Source organism: Oncorhynchus nerka, linkage group LG9a (genome assembly GCF_034236695.1).
Source record: "Oncorhynchus nerka isolate Pitt River linkage group LG9a, Oner_Uvic_2.0, whole genome shotgun sequence".
NCBI classification, from domain to species: Eukaryota; Metazoa; Chordata; class Actinopteri; order Salmoniformes; family Salmonidae; genus Oncorhynchus; species Oncorhynchus nerka.
In genome coordinates this window covers 59376274-59397973 of record NC_088404.1, presented here as the reverse complement: position 1 = coordinate 59397973, position 21700 = coordinate 59376274, and the positions used below count along the sequence as shown (strand labels likewise).

The following is a 21700-nucleotide window of genomic DNA, read 5'->3' as shown; positions in this document are numbered from 1 at the left end:
TTGTGGTGATGTCCCATCCTTTCAAGTTGTTGGCATGTGGTAGGACTAAATATATTAAAATAGTAGAGTAATGTGGTGCAATTTTAACTGTATTTATTTATTCTATTTTTTTGTGAGAGTGGTGTTAGAGATGATAGGGTATTTGTTTATTTTTATTTTTTATAGCAAAGTATAAAGGTACTCCAGTCTAGTAGGTGGCGGTCATGCAACAATTTGGATGCCAACCGCCGTTAAAACCTCAAAGAAGAAGAAGAAGGGGTCATGCACCTTTAACGTGTGTTTGCGGACCGCTACAACACCATAGAAGAAGACCTCTTCCGTTTTGTTCAGTTTGGGTTCCTAGTGAATACACCCAACTTGTGTCAACATTGGGCTTTTTAACATTTTACCTGCAAACCAGCCTAACAAAGACATATTTTCTGACAAGGAAAAAGTGCGTTTTGAGAGGATTCCACGCAATTGTATTGCAAGACTGCTAGATATGCGAGTATGTGCAGTTTAGCTAGCTAGCTAAACTGTCGTTGAATTATTGATGCTAAATCGGGATTTGCTTTGCAAATGTGTTTAGCTAGCTAGCTCACTATAGTCAGCCTTTGCGTATGTTATTTAAAAGTAGACAGATCACTGACTTTTCAAATCAATATAGCTAGTTAATGCTAAACTGCCAGTGTGAGATTACCTACAGGGTAACATAGCCAGCTTGTAAGTAATACAAGCTAGCTAACACGTAATATTTCTAACGAGTTGTTAGCCAGTGGCAGCTAACTAGCGATACAATTTAGACGAATGTATTATTGACTAACGTTATAATTGGTCATTATTAGACTTAAATAGGGTAGATCGAGGATGTGATTATGATTTTTTGATAGCGGTACAGGTAGGCCTAAGAGTTTCCCGTTTGTCCGGTACAACTGCAGTCCTTCCGTGGGGTGATGAAATTAATACTTTTAATAAACACGTCCAGTCATCAATTCTCAACTCTGCGTCGATATAAGAGAACACAGTTGAGCGTTTCTCAGCTGCTTAAATTCCTGACTTGGAAGACGCAACAGGTCTTCTAGACTTCCATGTCTAGTTGCAGGGAGTTCGTTTGAATTGAGAAAATACTCTATTATTAAATATGTTGCTCCATTTCGTAATCCAACAATGTGTACACAGCCATATTTTCTATGCCAAATCTGATCGTTGATCGAGACAGGTTAGTGTCATGACATGCAGCACTTTGGGGTGGGACACCCACCTGTCTCAATCGATGACAGATGATTTTAAATAGACAAGATGGTGGCGTATGCATTGTTGGATTACTTAATGGAGCAAAACAATTATTTAATATAATAACCAAGCACTTTCTAAATTCAAACAAACCCCCTGTTACTAGACATTGAAATATAGAAGATATTAGAATCTAGAAGAAGTGTTGTCTTCCAAGTTGGGAATTGACGTATCGTCACGTGAAGGTTGGTCTCAAATTCTCAGCACTATTATTTATACTACTGTGTAACTGCTGCATGGAAGTGTTCACATATCACCGCTTTTTCAAAGTGTAGCTACTGACAGTTGAATCTAGTCAGACATATTTTAGCTGGCTCTGGACATGGCTAGCTAACTGAATATATTATTATAATGTAGGTTAAAGTTTCGAGAGTTCGGGACTTTATAGTTATATCAGCATTTTTGTCTAAATTGAGTTATTGACATGCCTTGTTCTGTTCAATGTTCAACCTATATAGTACTCTAAATACCCCTAATTAATGTTAAGGTCAAATTAATACAGTATAAAAAATTGCATAAACTGTTGAAACCAAAGATGGGTCGGAACGTTAAAGCCAGTTATCCCAATCAATTTTCCAGATAGAACCTTGTAGTCCTAAACTCTCGCTCCATTTCTGCTGTTGTGATCTAATTATTAGGGACTTTATCATAACAGCCTGATTGAGCATTGTATTGTTGTTTGATTAATGACGGACTGTGGTAGGTAAATGGATGTAAACATACAATTTGTCAGTGGTGATTATTGTGCTCACTTTCATCCTGTGTCAATCTGTCTGTTCTTAGCTGGCCCCACCAATTCCTACCATCATGCCTGCTCTACTCGAGAGGCCCAAACTGTCCAATTCCATGGCACGCGCCCTGCACAAACACATCATGCGAGAGCGAGACCGCAAGAGACAAGGTAAGAAAGAACCCTCTCTACCCAATGACACTGGTAGTTTGCAAACTCCAACAAAGTTGCAGGTAACACGCTGATATCAGCTCCTGAGCAAGGCAGTTAACCCACTGTTCCCCGTATTCAGAGGGGTTGGGTTAAATGCAGAATCCACATTTCAGTTGAATGCATTGTTGTACAACTGACTAGGTATCCCCCTTTCCTGTTCTGTAACCCTCTCACCCAACATTGTGTCACAGAGGAGGAAGAAGTAGACAAAATGATGGAGCAGAAGCAGAAGGAGGAGGAGGAAAGGAAGAGAAAGAAAGAGGTGGAAGAGAGAATGTCTTTAGATGAGACGAAAGAGCAGGTGAGTTATTGAGCTCTTTAGTGCCTCACTCTCTCTTTCGGGGTTCCTCTTACTTAACTCCTCTTTATTTTTGTCCCTCTTTCTCTCCCTTAGATCATGAAGATGGGGGAGAAGCTACAGGGGCTACAAGAAGAGAAACACCAGCTCTTCCTCCAGTTGAAGAAAGTGCTCCATGAGGAGGAGAAGAGACGGAGGAAAGAACAGAGGTAAAGGCTCTGGAGGTCTTGAAAAATCACTTATCCCTAGCCTGGTGGTCCCAGATCTGCAGGGGCTGTTTTGCAAACATCTATGGTTGTTGTTGAAAGCACATATATACAGCACATACAGATCTGGCACCACCAGGCTAACACATTCCCCAGCAACCTACGTATGTTATTGGCGTTTGATATGAAAGTCAGTCCTATTTGCTGATAAACTAGCATTAACATTGTTACTATACTCACACATTGTGACTATGGACAAGATCTTACTTTCTTTCCCCAATGTTTTCTTGTAGTGACATGACAACCCTGACATCTGCTACGTACCAGCCCAGCATGGCTATCCACTCAGGACAACATCTGCTCAGCATGCAAGGTAATTCACACTGATTGATATAATACAAGCGTAATTGTCTATACACACATACTGTTAGTTGTACTATGCACATTACCAGCCTCCCTCTCTCCCTCTGTGTATCTTTCTCTCCATGTTACCCTCCTCTCTATATCAATGATCAGCAGGTCAAGTGAGTCATGGCCGCTCTGCTGCTCTGCTTGGAGAACGCAGTAAACAGCTCTTCCAGTCCCCTGTCCTTCCTGTGAGTGAGCAGATTTCATAAATACTAGGGTTTCCAGTATTTGGCCTCAAGCCCCTCCGTGTATGTAGCAGGCACTTGTTCCTGTTGATTATAATTAGGACTTCAGTGGCTTGAGGACTGACTAATGGGGACCCAATATGCCCTGATTTTATAAAGTGTTCTATACTTAATTTAGGTCTGGCCTGAATGTAATCTACTAATAGTATATGGAATTTAGTAGACCCTTTTATCCAAGGCGACTTATAGTACATTGAATGTGTGTGAAAACGTGTCCTGTATGTTACTTGACAGGGGCGTCACTACCAGAGCCAGCCAGGGATGAGCTCCGTGGGCTCCGAGCATGGGCAGTATTCAGCCAGCCAGGCAGCCCATGGCCCCTACGGCCAGCTCACCCAGGCACAGCACTCCTCTCCCTTCGCCACCAGCCAGCATGTCCCTGTCAGCTACGCCAGCAGCTCGCAGCTCAGAGGTAACCACTTTCAGTTTAATTGTTATTTGAGAGACGTGTTGTCTATGTGACATTGAAAGCCTAATATAATGTGTATCTGGTAGCTTGGTCCCAGATCTTTTTGTTCTGGTTTGCCAATTCCTATGGTCATTGTTAAAGCCACACATGTTTGACAAACAGATATGGGAGCAGTCGGGTTTGTGTTGTTTTTCAAGGTGACCATGTTGTGGTCATTATGAGAATGAGAAGTTTATTGTGTATGCTGTTTGTTTGCGTGCTTCACTCATAAACCGCTCCTTAATGCCGTCCCCGTCCAGGTGCCTCAGCATTCCAGGCCATGCAGTACCTGCCTCACCAGCAGCAGGGCTACGCTGTACACAGCCACTTTACCTCTCAGCCAGGTACCTTACACCTGTGTGTCTGTGTCTAATAATGTCTATAGGTTGTTGTAGGCCTCACACTTGGGATTGTGGCATATTTCATATAAGGTTTATGCGTAATGACACTGGGATGGGTGTGCTGACTTTACTACTCACTTACTACTCTCATGCTTCACTCAATTTTTTCTCCGTTCACCATTTTATCTTTTTTGTCCCCAGGATTAATCCCCAGTGCTGGGATCCCTCTACAGAAGCAGCTTGAACATGCTAATCAACAATCTGGTTTCACTGACTCTGTAAGTTCATTGGGCCCCATATCGACTGGCAAAATGGCATGACACGGGATGATATGGTTATATAACAGTGTTATAAACCATAGTGTTTAAACAATGCATTTAAGAGGTTGATCACAAGCAGTGTACTGTATTTCAGTTTGTGAGCGGGTCATCTGTGGTTATCTTGCACGTAACTGGCCCTTAATCTTTTTCTGCTGTGTTTTTGTGGTGGCTTCAGAGTACTCTACGGCCCATGCACTCTCAGACACTTCATGCCTGTGCTGCAGGCCTGCTGCCTACCCCCTCCCTCGCAGTGCAGATCCCCGCTGCCAAGGTAAAGCCCACCTACCCTGGGTCATGTTCGTTAGGGCACGCAGCAAAACGTTTTGCAAGGAAAAACCAAAACAAGTCTTTCTTATTGGAAGCATTCAGTTAGTACTTCTCCATTACACTCCACTTTTTTCAGTTTTGTGCCTAATGAACACAACCCTGCTTTATGCATTGCTCTCTTCCTTCTATGGTATGAAACACACCACAGGGTTACGAAGTCGGTCAGCTTTGTTAAATTCATAACCTCATCTTTTCCTGCGCCTCCTGTTCTTTGTGAATAGTCTGGCTTACCGTATGCCCATCCCCCCCGTCCAGCCTCTCCGGGAAGCTTTACCCATGGAACACCTCCACAGCAGGCTCACCCAGTGAGTATCCTATCAGACATCACCCACATCTGAGCAGCACAACCCCTTATATACAGCCTTGGTGCTGCCGGATAGATCAAATGGCCAATGATAATGGCCTCGACGAAATACAATGAATACGTCATGAAAATCAACACCAGTTGTGTAGTGACATGGTTTAGCGTATTCATCACTATTTTAGACTAAAGCAGGGGCCTTCAATCTTTTCTTGCCCAGGCAAACCGGTGACCCATTGCTTGTCTTGTGAATAATGGCAAGGACATGTAATCAACATGTTAAAATGAATAGATTTGGTCGATAGCTTTTCATTATTTTGACCTCCCCACATTATAATTGGAGAAGTGTGATCTCTAATATAGCCTATTAGTTAGAAAGTTAACTCCAAGCTAGGGCTGGGACGATTATGCAATTTAGTGTAACGATTGTCATGCAAATGACCACAGATGCTAGCTGTGTTCGAATACCCATACTAACATACTGTATACTACATACTTAATGAGTATATACTACATACTATGTACTATTAGTTCATTTTAGTATACTGTAAACGAACAGTATGCTTTCAGTTGAGCGTACTAGCTCTTTGCATGTCTACCTGGAAGTTGATGCTGTTGCTAGTTAGCATAACAAATGACTAGTTAGACATTTTACGACTTCTGGTGTGTTCTTAAATTCAATCTGGAGTTCCAGAGTGCGCTCGTAAATTCAGAATGTTCTCCTTTTGTAAATTCAGAGCGGTTCGCTCGGGCTGAGGAGTCGGGTTGATTTGACTGTTCTGACCTTACAAAGGCAGTCAAGCACCCAAGCTAACGTTGGCTAGCTACTTCCAGACACAAGTGAGACCATTCTGAAAATTTCACTCGCCCTAGCAGAGTTGGTTAGGCAGTTTTCATGTTATCCAGAGCGTTTGTGGCTGTGACTGTGCTGCTGTCAACAATTTAATTGTGCTTTTTTGTCGACGTTTACTGACACCGGCCATATTCAAGGGGTGTTGAGCGTTCGTAAATTCATTATTCTGCACTGTCTAGTACACTCAGATGAGAGTGCTCTGAAATTGGAGTAGATGGCCAGAGCGAATTTACGAAAGCACCCGGATGTCCATTGTGAACGCGCAACGACACGCGCAACCACTATACCATTTATTAAGCTAAGAATGACAGGAATAATGAAGTCAGTAAACGTTGGTTAGTTAGTCTATGGTTAATATACTGGCAAGTTTGATGTAGCCAACTAACGTTAGGAAGCTCGCTAAGAACATACCAGTACATACTACTGTAATGATATGCTAGGTTGTTTGTATGGACAGCTTAGCTAACAAATTGTCAGCCAACATAACGTGTAAGGTAACTTATTTGAAAAGTCATTACTTTATTACATTGCTCCACAGTTTCTTAACATTTGTCATAATTAGTTAAAGCAATGAATTTGTATCCTCTGTGGTTGTACTTCGACTGCATGTTTTCTTCAAATCTGGAAACGATGTGAAGCCATGCCCATTTCCTGAAGAATTGCATTATGGGCCTGAAAGTACGGAAATAGTGTCTTCTGCGTGTGTACTTCATATTTTGGCAAATGTAGTACGACATCCTAGAACTTTTGGCCTACTAACTATATCTATACTATGACCAATAAGCATACCTTATACTCAAGTCACGTCATAATTAGTATGGTTAGTGCGGTTAGTATGAGTATTCGAACACCGCTATTGACATTTTGGTAAAACAAAATGTTTAAATTGTATTGCATCTTTGAAAGACATACCTAATGAATACAACTTGTCGTGGAAATAATAATCAATAATGAGAAGAGACGATCACAATCACCAATCAGGATATTACTTTATTCAAAACTTCTTAACATCGATTCGTTATTGAAATAATGAAGCTGGTCAACGAACTACCCTAGATGATTCGTTGAGAGCCCAACGAGCGGATTTGAGCCACAGCATTTTATAGCAAAGTACATCCTTCTGAATGTTCATGACAAACAGCAGATGCATGGAATGGGTCACAAGGTTAGGATTTGTATGAAAGATACTAATAATTCACAGCAGACAGTATCTGCTGTAAAGACCGTTTTCAGTGTGTGGAAACCAGGGTCTGGCCCCCAAAAGAAGGTTCCCCTCATCATTATCCATACCCGAGCCATCCTCACCCTGGTACCTCCTGGCACACAAACACCAACTCATGTTATGGAATGCGGTTTTGGGCTTTTATCACCAAAGGCATGGTAAATCCACTGTCAGCATTAATCCCCCAGAGGCCCAACTCAGAAGACCACGCACAGATGAGTGTTCTAAAATCCCTATTCTACTCCATAAAACAACCATTTGATGCAATAACAGTATTATAACATAATCTTGTAATTTCTCAACCTAAAAGTAAATTACAAGCTTTTAAAACATTAATTCACATGTAGAAAACAAATAGGTCATCAAACAACCTTTAACTCAAAACGTGTAGAAAAACACCTCCTTGCGCTAGTATACTGCTCCTGACCAAGGCAGTTAACCCACTGTTCCTAGGCCGTCATTGAAAATAAGAATTTGTTCTTAACTGACTTGTCTAGTTAAATAAAGGTCAAATAAAATAAATACAAAAAATACTACTATTGTAAATTGATTCGTTGAGCCTTTTAACCTTGACATAAAATGATCCTTCATTGGGAATTATATAAACATTAATATTGTTAAGAAATGATCAGCAATCTAAATCAGAGTACATTTTTCATGTTGATACTGAGCATACTTACCTTGGTCAGCATAGTGGAAATAACTATTTCCATCCCAGAAACTAAAATAAGCATATTTTGTTGGACAAATCCAGGTAGTGAATCCTGGTTTAAGTAAAATGTATTGCGTTGGTGCCTAATGAACATGACCCAGGACAAGCAACATGATTCCACTATTTATAAGGCAATACCTATAGATCAAATAGATTAGGGACACGTTCAGTCTCAGGATCTGGGCATGCTAGTACACAACAACAACAACAACAACAATCAATCCATAATACATACATTTCTTCACTCATAGTTATTAACATGCTAAACTCAGTCAGTTTTAAAAATCATTCAGTTTCCAAATCGTAATCAAAACCCAATTATCCGACCCATTTTTAGAATGAGATTGCTCATTGATTGACATTTGACATCACTCAAACTTAACCCTCAATTTAACACACATCAACATTGGCAGAATGTACATATATTAACATGCAGTATAATTACCCTATAATTCTAGTATTAAGTTATCATGATTATTATTACAGATCAGTATCTTAATGCATTGTTAATCGAAATGACTATACATTTGGCAGTGTGTTGACCTTAATCAACCTGATTCCCCAAAATAAACAACTTTTAAGACAAGTCAATCAATTATGGGCACTGTTGACCAACCCCCCCCTCCCTCCGGCATCTCTTCACATTCTTCAGATAGCTTTACAGTTCAAAGTGGATGGCCCATGATAATGTCCCAATTTCAATATCTCACCTGGGCCGCCACCACCTTCACCACCCATTATGTCTTGTCCATTTGTCAACCAGTATACCAGCAACATAAGATAAGCTTCGGAACAGATCTCTCCCCATACTCACTTCATGTGGACTCCTGTCACACTCCCGAGAGAAGGCATGAGAGAAAAAAAACAGTTGATAGCTTCGATTGGATGCTGTCCACCGGTTGCTGGCTCGGACTCAGGTCTCTCGGTAGAAATGGTGTAGACAGGGCCGTATTGAACACCTTTGTCGCTCTTCTTCAGCCAGTTAGAGGGGGTTCACACCGTTCTCTGCCAAATGATCCCTGCCATGCATCAAGAGAGGACAGATCAGAACAACAGTTTAGTTCAGTTAATTTCTGATTCAGGAAATCCAGACAAGCATTGATTATTATGACAAACTATTACTTTCACCAATTATTCTTAATACACATTTCTAAAAACTTGTCAGAGAATAACACATTCTGTTGAAACCATTTTTTCAAATTGGCTTATGCTCCCCTCATCGCAGAGCCACAGGATCGGGAAGTTAGACCTCTAACCCATCGGGAGAAATCCCAACAATCCAGCAGACCCAATCTGGTGAGATTTGTATCAAAACAGAACAAACAACACGACAATACACTCCTTCATATACAGTTGAAGTCGGACGTTTACATACACCATAGTCAAATGCATTTAAACTCAGATTTGAACAATTCCTGACATTTAATCCTAGTAACAATTCCCTGTTTTAGGTCAGTTAGGATCACCACTTTATTTTAAGAATGTGAAATGTCAGAATAATAGTAGAGTGAATGATTTATTTCAGCTTATTTCTTTCATCACATTCCCATTGGGTCAGAAGTTTACATACATTCACTCAATTAGTATTTGGTAGCATTGCCTTTACATTTGTTACTACTTTTGACAACAACCAGTGAAATTGCAGTGCGCCAAATTCAAACAACAGAAATCTCATAATTAAAATTCCTGAAACATGCAAGTCTTATACACCATTTTAAAGATAAACTTCTTGTTAATCCAACCACTGTGCCCGATTTCAGAAAGGCTTTACGGCGAAAGCATACCATTATGTTAGGTCAGCTCCTAGTCACAAAAAAACTAAATTTTCCAGCCAAAGAGAGGAGTCACAAAAAGCAGAAATAGAGAAAATTAATCACTAACCTTTGATGATCTTCATCAGATGGCACTCATAGGACTTCATGTTACACAATATATATATGTTTTGTTCGGTAAAGTTCATATTTATATCCAAAAATCTCGCATTATGTTCAGTAATGTTTTGCCTCCAAAACATCTGGTGAATTTGCAGAGAGCCACGTCAATTTACAGAAATACTCATCATAAACTTTGATGAAAGATACAAGTGTTCTACATGGGAATAGAGAAACTTCTCCTTAACTTGTTATGGCTGCATTCCCCCTATCGGGATAAGTGTAATCAACAACCGCTAAATAGCATAGCGCTACATTCAATAATTATTACTACAAATATAGTACAGCTTAGCCTTTTGTTAATCCACCTGTCGAGTCAGATTTTGATATTATGCTTTACAGCGAAAGCAATCCAAGCGTTTGTGTAAGTTTATCGATCGCACAACAAAACATTAAGTACACTTAGCATCAGGAAGCTTGGTCACGAAAATCAGAAAAGCAATCAAGTTTACCTTCGATGATCTTCGGATGTTTTCACTCACGAGACTCCCAGTTACACAACAAATGTTCCTTTTGTTCCATAAAGATTATTTTTATATCCAAAATACCTCTGTTTGTTTGACGCGTTATGTTCAGAAATCCACAGGAAAGAGCGGTCACGACAACGCAGACGAAAATTCCAAATAGTTTCCATAAAATCCACAGAATCATGTAAAACGTTTTTTTATAATCAATCCTCAGGTTGTTTTTAAAATATATAATCGATAATATATCAACTGCAAATGTCTTTCACAGTAGGAGAGGGAAAAGCAATACCTATCCAAACTCTGTTGCGCGAGCAAAACTCATGTGACCAATTGACACGATGTTATCGTTCTGGCTCATTTTTCAAAATAAAAGCCTGAAACTATGTATGAAGACTGTTGACACCTTGAGGAAGCGATAGGAAAATGAATCTGGTCCATATCCCTTTAAATCCAGCAAAGGGAGGCTATGGAACATGGAGTTTTCAAAATAGAAGCCACTTTCTGTTTTGATTTTCCTCAGGGTTTCGCCTGCAATATCAGTTCTGTTATACTCACAGACAATATTTTGACAGTTTTGGAAACTTTAGTGTTTTCTATCCAATACTAATGATAATATGCATATATTAGCAACTGCGACTGAGGAGCTGGCCATTTACAATGGGCACCTTTTCATCCAAGCTACTCAATACTGCCCCTGCAGCCATATGAAGTTAATGCAACCACTGTCAGATTTCAAAAAAGATTTACGGCGAAAGCACACCATGCGATAATCTGAGTACAGCGCTCAGCCACCAAAACAAGCCATGCAGATACCCGCCAAGTTGTGGAGTCAACAAAAGTCAGAAATAGCGTTATAAATATTCACTTACCTTTGATCTTCATTGGAATGCACTCCCAGCAATCCCAGTTCCACAAATGTTTTTTTTCTTTCAATAAAGTCCATCATTTATGTCCAAATACCTCCTTTTTGTTCGCGCGTTTAGTTCACTAATCCAAATGCACAAAGCGTGGGCACTAAGTCCAGCCGAAAAGTCAAAAAAGTTCCATTAAAGTTCGTAGAAACATCTCAAACGATGTATTTAATCAATCTTTAGGATGTTTTTATCATGAATCTTCAATAATATTCCAACCGGACAATTCCGTTGTCATTAGAAAGGAAAGGGAACGGAGCTCGCGCTCACGGCCGCGTGCAAGACTAAACTAAAGTCTTTCAGCCTGACCAATTGTTGAAACAGCTCTTATTCACTCCCCTTTCACAATAGAAGCCTGAAACAACTTTCTAAAGACTGTTGACATCTACTGGAAGCCTTAGTAATTGCAATCTGACCCTATTTACACTGGATATTGGATAGGTAATCACTTGAAAAACTACAAACCTCTGATTTCCCACTTCTTGGTTGGATTTTTCTCAGGTTTTTGCCTGCCATATGAGTTCTGTTATACTCAGAGATTATTTTAACAGTTTTGGAAACTTTATTGTTTTCTATCGAAATCTCCTAATTATATGCACATTCTAGCTTCTGGGCCTGAGTAACAGGCAGTTTACGTTGGGCACACTTTTCATCCGGACGTGAAAATACTGCCCCCTTGCATAAGAGGTTAACTTGGGTCAAGCATTTTGGGTAGCCTTCCACAAGCTTCCCACAATAAGTTGGGTGAATTTTGGCCCATTCCTCCTGACAGAGCTGGTGTAACTGAGTCAGGATTGTAAGCCTAATGCTATTGAAATGATGAAGTAAATCCTGCAAATAATCCAATTAAAGTAGTCTTAACTTCTTACGGATCATTGGGACGCTAGCTTCTCACCTCGACAACATCCGGTGAAATTTCAGAGCGCGAAATTCAAATGACAAAAATTGTAATATTAAACATTCATAAAAATACAAGTACCATACATCATTTTAATTTTAAAGTTTAACTTCTTGTTAATCCAGCCGCTTTGTCAGATTTCAAAAAGGCTTTACGGCGAAAGCACACCATGCGATTATCTAAGGACAGCGCCCCGCACACAAAATCATTACATACATTTCCAACCAAGCAGAGGCAGAAATAGCGATAAAATAAATCACTTACCTTTGAAGATCTTCATCCTTTTGTTCTATAACGTCCTTTATATCCCAAAAAAGTCATTGGCGCGCTTGACTCAGTAATCCACCGGTTTCCCTTGTTCAAAATGCATACAAATGAATCCTGTAAGTTACCAATTAACGTCTTCCAAACATATAAATTCTAATCAATCCTCAGGTACCCTAATATGTAAATAAACTATAAAATTTAAGATGGAGAATCCTGGAGACCATTACCGGAGATAAATAGCGAAGTACGCTCACTCACCGGAATGCCCTACAAACACTACAGCCAAAATGGGATCTGCTTTCTAAAACTACAAATTCTAGCTCAATTTTCAAAAAACAAGCCTGAAACTCTTTCTAAAGACGGTTGACATTTAGTGGAAGCCCTAGGAACTGCAATCTGGGAGGTCTTCCTTTTATATTCCCATTGACAACCATAGTAATCAGGGGTGAGCTGAAAAAAACAAATTTCTGGATGGATTGTCCTCGGGTTTTCACCTGCCATATCAGTTCTGTTATACTCACAGACATTATTTTTAACAGTTTTGGAAACGTTAGAGCGTTTTCTATCCAATACTACCAATTATATGCATATCCTAGCTTCTGGGCCTTAGTAACAGGCAGTTTACTTTAGGCACCTCATTCCACTTCCGAGTACTGCCCCCTAGCCCGAAGAAGTTAACATCTTGGCACACAATAAAGACAATTACCAGAAATGGCATGAAAGGTCCTCCAAGTGTTTCTCCGCAGAGATTTTCACATGCGCAAAAGGGATTTATTTACCATCATAGCAGTCAAACAAATGAAATCGACATCTGACACAGATGTAAAACCAGATCTTGCGCCTTGTAATAAAAGTGGATTACATTTTCTCATGCGACGTTTTTAAATTACTTCATTACATCACATTCGATCTGTAATGATAATTAGTTTGACGGAAAACCCTAAGTTAGGCTTTGTGCTACGTTGTAAGTTACGTTGATTTTCCACATTAATTCGCTCTAACTCTATGTGAAAAGGGTTTATACGATAATTAACTCCTCTTAGACTACAAAAAAAATAAACACATTTTCAGGCAATATGGGCAGTTTTATTTTAAATGTAGTACCTGGACTGAGACAATCCCATAAGCGTTTCATAGCAACATCGTTAGGGTGAGTTAACCAAAAGTGGACACACTCCAATCCAGTTTCTGAGACAATTGCCCTGACTTTGTAGACAGTTTAATAATGCTTAAACCTCATCTTCATCAAATGATCCATAAAAGGGACCATCTCAGAAAAATCTATTATTTTCCCAACCCTGACCTACGTCTACGTCTGGGTGCGCAAGTTAGTATATTATTATCGTTTAGTTCCATCGTTACTTCATCAAATCTCTAGTAATCCATTATGCACGCATACCATTTGTCATATTTTCACATCTTCACAGAATCAATATGGAACGTTAGAAATTCTTAGGTACTCACATCAACCAATCCATTGGCTCAGCAAACATTCTCCCAGTGGAAAAAAAAAAGTTTCCCGGACAATGCCCTGCCCGGTCATGGAATCCTAGATGGTTCTCTAGCTTCCCAGAAATCATGGCAAAGTCTAGCCTCCCAGAAACTATAGACTTGCTGCAACTATCTAAAATGACATCCCTCTCTCAATACCACTCTTGATATTCTATGATGGGCAGTGATGGACGGAACCCCAAGATAACGTTATATCAAGACTTATTATCCAAATTTCAATCATCTTATTTAGCAGATTTCTATATCTTATTATCCAAATGTAAGATTAACACTTATTTCTACCCTCACACACTCTCCTATCACATTCACAGAACACAAATAAATGATAGAGGTGAATGAGACGGACAAGGAAAACCGGTTAGCGCTGTTTTTTTAGATTTCAATCCCTATGTGAACAGGGAAACCCATACCATTATCAAAATATTGCCTAATTAGTGTTTCCAAAACAAAACACTCACAATAGCCTCTAACAATAGTAACCCTAGGGCATACCTGTTTACCTCATTTATCAAAACATTTAATCAAAACATTACATGTTATAATTTGAACTTCACCAAGCCAGATGCCCTCGCAAGGCATCATCTGCACTCTAGTTCTTCGTTCAATACATTAACCTCACCAGTCCTACGGTCATCAAACCCAGTACCATGGATCTGGACTTTTGGTTGCCCGCAAATGGCATATCCATACCCGAGCCACCTCCACCCTGGTACCGCCCGGCACACAAACACCAACTCATGCTATGGAATGCGTTTTTTAGGCTTTATCACCGAAGGCATGGTAAATCCACTGTCCGCATTAAGCCCCCAGAGGCCCAACTTGGAAGACCACGCACAGAGGAGTGTTCTAAAATCCCTATTCTACTCCATAAAACAACCATTGGATGCAATAACAGTATTATAACATAATCTTGTAATTTCGCCCACAACGAACTACGACATACCTATTGAATCGAACACAGCATTCACACCCCTGTCTTAAAAACAGATGGTTTTGACCGCTTAGATCTTCTGGAAATGAAGCTTCCACTCCAAACTGCCATTCTGCTCGTTTAAGTATTACTTTACCCACTTCATGTCAAAACTGATATTGCATAAACTATAGCTACTTGAATATAAAGTTTAATCCCCCCTTCTCAAATAAGCGATTATGATGACTATTATACGATAATTGTGCCAGCCCTACTCCAAACATGTTTGCCAATAGCAGCTGGTTAAACAAAGGTTAACAATGGTTTTGCAAAAATGAATGTCCAAGTCAAGAAAGCTTGCCAGTAGCCAGTGTCACTTGCCACGACTGGTACTCGCGGGTGCTTTTTCAAAGCCTATGTCAGATACTCCAGGGAGTGTAATTAGCTCCAGTGAATGTAATTAGCTCCAATTACTGTAATTAGTTCAATATTAGGAGTTGAGAAATTAAAATGAAGATATTCCCCTTTTCCACTCTATGGTATGTAAATCAAAATTGGTTTAGTCAACTGTTGCTAGCGATATTCATTAAAATATTGAAATAAACAACATATTTTTCCACTTATTTTATATATTTTCATGGACCCCCTGCAGTAATTGAATAACCCTGGGCTAGAGGCACCCTAGTTTTGATTTGACTGACTCAAGTATATACTCATATTATATATTCTCATGTTTAGTTGGAAGTGATACTTAGAAAACTAGATTCTACTTATATAGTATGATGTTTCCAAATTATCTGTTCATGCTCTTTTGTTTCAATTTTACAGACAACGTTTCAGAGCTCTCCTCAACCTACCCCTCGGCATGCCTACCTCTCCCACAGCCAATCAGGACAGAGGTTCTACCACAACAAGTAAACTAGCCACACCCACCACCAGCAATTACTGAAGGGCATCATTCTCCACACAGTTTGTCTTCAACTGCTGACATAGTACATCAATGTAGATTCTTCTGCCAAAAGACTGTACTGTCAGTACATATAAGCATGTTTTTTCCCCCTGTATCAGTATTTCAGTAGAATCAATCATGACAACACATGAGAGAATTTGTATATTCAGAACAATGGTGCTGTTTACATTGTTGATGTATTACCAAATTAAACCAATCTTAAAAGCTCTGTTGCTCCTCACTTTTTTACTGATAATAAAAGCCTCTTAAAATACTCTTATTTTAATCTTATGTAACTAATTTTAAATGATTCAAATGTAAACCCTTCTCAAGGTCCATGGAGAAAATGATAATTTGCAAGGAAGAACATTCCTCTTCCATTCACATAAACATATTTGTGGAAGCCATAATTTTCTAAACTTTTTGAATTAAAAAAGTTTACAACTGAATTTTATTAAATTGTACTTGAAAACTAAACATGGAATGGCTTTTATTTAAATTTTACTTTTTTAATGCAGAAGCGTATGATGTGTTACAAGGGAACATGTGACAAGATACCTGTGGGAGGGAAGTGAATGCGAACTAAATGCTAACGAGCGCATTGCAAAAATGTTGTTCAGTTTCTGACCTAAACTATACCAGTAAATCAAAAATGCTAGTCAGTTTGTGCCACGCTACTAAATTAGCAAACCAAATGCACATTTTAGACAGTCAACTTAATTGTTATATCTAGCTGGCAAACATTTAGTTGTGAATTCCATACTGTAATTAGATCACCTGACACATACTGCACAACAGTGAGTGACTCAAGAATCCGGTCTCTCGTTGTGTGCTTGTAAACAAACACTCTGACACGTTTATGGGACCTATGATAAGCTTCATAATAATGAAAAACTTCAAAGATATTTTCAACAGTATTGAAAAACAATCCCATGGCTTTTTCCAAATACCCCGGTATACGGTATACCACCCAAGCCTACTTGTATTTATTTTTATTTCCCCTTTATTTAACCAGGTAGGCTAGTTGAGAACAAGTTCTCATTTACAACTGCGACCAGGCCAAGATAAAGCAAAGCACTGCGACACACAACAACACAGAGTTACACATGGAATAAACAAACATACAATAATACAACAAGTCTATATACAGTGTGTGTAAATTAGGTAGGATGAGGGAGGTATAAGGCAATAAATAGGCCATAGTGGTGAAATAATTACAGTATAGTAATTAAACACGAGTGATAGATGTGCAGAGATGAATATGCAAGTAGAGATAATGGAGTGCAAAGGAGCAAAATAAATAACAGTATGGGGATGAGGTAGTTGGATGGGCTATTTACAGATGGGCTATGTACAGGTGCAGTGATCTGTGACCTGCTCTGACAGCTGGTGCTTAAAGTTAGTGAGGGAGATATGAGTCTCCAGCTTCAGTGATTTTTGTAGTTAGTTCCAGTCATTGGCAGCAAAGAACTGGAAGGAACAGGTGACCGGTGAAATATTCCCAAAACATGTTACCAGAACTGTGACACCACAGGACATTCCCAAAACATGTTACCAGAACTGGAACACCACAGGACATTCCCAAAACATGTTACCAGAACTGGGACACCACAGGACATTCCAAAAACATGTTACCAGAACTGGGACACCACAGGACATTCCCAAAACATGTGCATTAGTACTCCAACTGCATTCATATTGTAACGGCTGTCGTCGGTGGAAGAAGGTGAGGACCAAGGTGCAGCATGGTAAGTGTTCATGATTTTTAATAATAATCAAAACTGAACACTGAATAACAAAACAAGAAAGAAACAACCGAAACAGTTATTTCTGGTGCAGACACACAAAGACTAAAAACAATCACCCACGCAACACAATAGAAAACAGGCTACATTTAACATTTAAGTCATTTAGCAGACGCTCTTATCCAGAGCGACTTACAAATTGGTGCTTTCACCTTAAGACATCCAGTGGAACAGCCACTTTACAATAGTGCATCTAGGTCTTTTAAGGGGGGGGGGTGAGAAGGATTACTTTATCCTATCCTAGGTATTCCTTAAAGAGGTGGGGTTTCAGGTGTCTCCGGAATGTGGTGATTGACTCCGCTGTCCTGGCGTCGTGAGGGAGTTTGTTCCACCATTGGGGGGCCAGAGCAGCGAACAGTTTTGACTGGGCTGAGCGGGAACTGTACTTCCTCAGTGGTAGGGAGGCGAGCAGGCCAGAGGTGGATGAACGCAGTGCCCTTGTTTGGGTGTAGGGCCTGATCAGAGCCTGGAGGTACTGAGGTGCCGTTCCCCTCACAGCTCCGTAGGCAAGCACCATGGTCTTGTAGCGGATGCGAGCTTCAACTGGAAGCCAGTGGAGAGAGCGGAGGAGCGGGGTGACGTGAGAGAACTTGGGAAGGTTGAACACCAGACGGGCTGCGGCATTCTGGATGAGTTGTAGGGGTTTAATGGCACAGGCAGGGAGCCCAGCCAACAGCGAGTTGCAGTAATCCAGACGGGAGATGACAAGTGCCTGGATTAGGACCTGCGCCGCTTCCTGTGTGAGGCAGGGTCGTACTCTGCGGATGTTGTAGAGCATGAACCTACAGGAACGGGCCACCGCCTTGATGCTACCTAAATATGGTTCTCAATCAGGGACAACGATTGACAGCTGCCTCTGATTGAGAACCATACCAGGCCAAACACAGAAATAGCAAATCATAGAAAAACTAACATGGACAACCCACCCAACTCACGCCCTGATCATACTAAAACAAAGACATAATAAAATAACTAAGGTCAGAACGTGACACATATGGCATCTATCACATCTTGGAGTTGGAATCAGCTTCATCTTAAAACGTCTAAATGGGGTTGCATAACTTCTATGTATTAGCTTATAATATATATAATGTATGAGCTGGTGTGCTGGGTTTTTAAACAAATACATTTCCCCAAATGGTATCCCAGTTTAGGTCGTGCCCCAATCCCTGCATTTCACAGTTCCATACTAGACTGGCACCCAATGGAGAGCATTTAACAGACAGCAGCCAATCATAAGTGGCAGAGACAATTTTAGATGTTAATGAAGGGTCTATCCATGTAAGCATTTTGTGGGATGTTAACGGGGCATCCCATGGTACACCATAAGCTTTTATCAAAGGTCTTAACTGTAGGTAAAGGAACCATGAAATGCCTGGAAGTGAATACATTTGTTTGAGGTCCTTCGAAAGGTATTAGCCCCTTATCATTATACATGACTTGCAAGGTATGCACACCCTTATCTTCCCACAATGGGCACACAAAAGGCTTACTGTTTGCCAGCAGGTTTTAGTTATGCCATATAGGAGAAGAATCACAGAACTTCTTAGTGTTGCCTATATGTTTCCCAGCGTAGTACCGTACTTGTAGTGAGTTGGAAATATTTGAAAAAACTAGAAGTCTGTGTGTTACAACAAGTCACATCTTGCGGTCTGTCTCATGTTGTACCGATTATCAACATGGACTAGACTGAATTTTTTTGAATTGTCAACTGATCTAAATCCTTGTTAGAAAGATGGTGCTGTTCAGAGTGACATGTTTGACTGTTGATGTTCACAGGCATCTCCAAAATGCTATGTTGAACGAGCACCAAGGATGAAGGAGGGGGAGTACAACAGACAGCTCCTTTCTACCACACCTTCACCAAGTCATACAGTAGTTGCTTCAAAAACAATTGTTACATATTTTGAAATAAATACTGAACTATTTTAGTTAATTATGTTTCAAATGTTTTTTTTATGCTAGATGTGAGTAATTTAGCAGGTCTATAGTATAATGTATTGTTTTGAAATGCTTATTACATATCTATTCCGTCACAACTCTTGTTATTTTATGTTGTCTTTTTCACTGTTTGCTAAAATTATATTTGTTTTTTTTACTGTTACCTTTTACATGCTGAAACGGTCTCATTAGTTTTGGGCTAGACTATGATCTGTAAATATATACTGTAAATGTCTACCCTTTAAAAAAAGTTGTTGATGAATGAAATTAGCACCATTTTGAATAGTTTGTTGCTACTGTCTGGTGAGGAAGTGGGAAATGTGGAATACATCAGAGGAGGAAGGGAGAATGATGAGAAATCAGAACTTGGACAATGTCAGGGAATAAGCAGGTAAATGTACAGCCTATCAGTGACAAAAGAAACAGTGCAGAGGGAGCTTTAAGATTACATTAGATATTTGCTAGCCAGCTATTCGCAAAACGTTGGATTATCAACTTGAGCGATGACGTCTCAGTTGGTAGCACGTTTTCACATGGATGTATATACACTGAACAAAAATATAAATACAACATGTAAAAGTGTTGGTCTCATGTTTCATGAGCTGAAATAAAAGATCCCAGACATTTTCCATACGCACAAAAAGCTTATTTCTCTCAAATGTTGTGCAACCCTGGTCCTTCTTCCGCTGCCTCCTTCACAGTTTATAAATTCCTTTTTTGAATACATATTTTAATCCAGCATTTGTGGTTTGGAAAGTCGTGACAATTGCTTTAATTGATTTATCTAACAGATGGGGTTTTTGGAAAAGTAGGTACTTTTTTCACAAACAACCCCATCTGGTGGATAGAAAGTGTCATTAAAATGTGTTTTCACACGTGCAGCTTGAATCTTCAGACAATGAGAAATGATGGATAGCTAATTAAAAACGATAAACTATAATCTTGGAATGGAGCACTAGAATTGTATTGTTGTCATCACCGGGAGTCTATTAAGTCAGTCAGTCATTCAATTAGGCAGCTAACCACTAGGACACTTTTACGATATCAATAGCAATAGACTTTGATTGTATTGCTCACATTATACAGAAACGGAATGGATTCTGAATTAACAGCAGAAAATGCATATAAAACACACTTAAAGCGAAATATGGACTACACAATGCAGGACAAGGACAAACATGGTTAAACATTTTCTTCTTAATTTGAGTCACTGTAAACATCTCAAATTAGTTTGAGTTATTGGTCCACTTTGGGGTTGCAAAGTTTTATACATGGACCTTGGTGAAAATCATTATGAGGGTCATATTCTGGTATGATAACCACTTATGGGAGGTAGCTAAATGATTATTATTCAATGTTTTATTGTTTCACTCAGATGCACTGTTGAAGCTCAGTGCTGAAGTATTTCACTGTACCCTGCAACTACACCTCTGAGACCCTGTGCACGTGACATATCTGAATGTGGTCACTGGCATTGGTTGTTTGGGTCAAGAGGATAGAGGGAATGAAATGTAATTTTGTAATATCAGGGAACAATCGTTGCAAAATGAAAGATTATTGGTCAAATACACAGAGTATGACAGGTGTAGACTTTACTGTGAAATGCTTACTTACGAGCTCATTTCCCACCAAGGCAAAGTTAAAAACAAATACAAATATTTGCTCAATAAAAAACAAAAAGTAACACAATAAAATCAATAACGAGGCATATACAAGGAGTACCGGTACCAAAATAAGGCAATTAATATGTTAACTTGATAATACAACATAAAATAAGGTATGAAATAATTGAAATGTTAATGACATGGAGGGGAGGGGGGTCATACCTGTATGCATTTTATGGGTATATAGAGACAAAACAGTCAGTATAAGGATGTGCTTTATAATCACATGGTACTTTAGATGATAACTACACCACAAGGATACCCATTGGAAACGTTTAATAGAGTCATTATAGATTTAGTGTAAAAAATGTCACAGCAGCCTATTTTCAAGTTGGCCACAATTTATTTTATTGTGGAGGAACTGAATATATTTTTCAATGCCATAAAGGAATAGAAATTGGTGTAATTAGACCAACAAAGGCAAAAAACATGTGTCACTATGAGGAAAATGCTAAAAGATGGCCCAGAGATGTGAGTTATATGTATTTAGCAAAATATTACCAAGGCAGCTGATAAATTACTCAAATGTAAATGTAATAATGGTGGAAA

General features: G+C 39.4%; 1 protein-coding gene across 8 annotated transcripts; it reads left to right on the top strand.

Moving 5' to 3' along the window:
- The first annotated feature begins 278 nt into the window (after window positions 1-278).
- On the top strand, window positions 279-15970 carry LOC115134605 (G protein pathway suppressor 2-like). Of its 8 annotated transcripts, XM_029668767.2 has the most exons (13): window positions 279-487; window positions 2056-2173; window positions 2407-2516; window positions 2610-2722; window positions 3013-3092; window positions 3236-3315; window positions 3607-3784; window positions 4081-4164; window positions 4363-4439; window positions 4657-4752; window positions 5030-5113; window positions 9122-9192; window positions 15621-15970. In XM_029668767.2, the coding sequence occupies exons 1-12, from the start codon at window positions 482-484 to the stop codon at window positions 9149-9151; spliced, it is 1056 nt and encodes a 351-aa protein (XP_029524627.1). In that variant the 5' UTR covers window positions 279-481; the 3' UTR covers window positions 9152-9192; window positions 15621-15970. The 8 variants fall into 8 exon arrangements, with proteins under 8 accessions (XP_029524627.1, XP_064878808.1, XP_029524629.1 ...); XM_065022736.1 differs by lacking the exon at window positions 5030-5113 and having other exon boundaries at window positions 15621-15709; XM_029668765.2 differs by lacking the exon at window positions 9122-9192 and having other exon boundaries at window positions 280-487; window positions 3239-3315.
- The last annotated feature ends 5730 nt before the right edge of the window (window positions 15971-21700 follow it).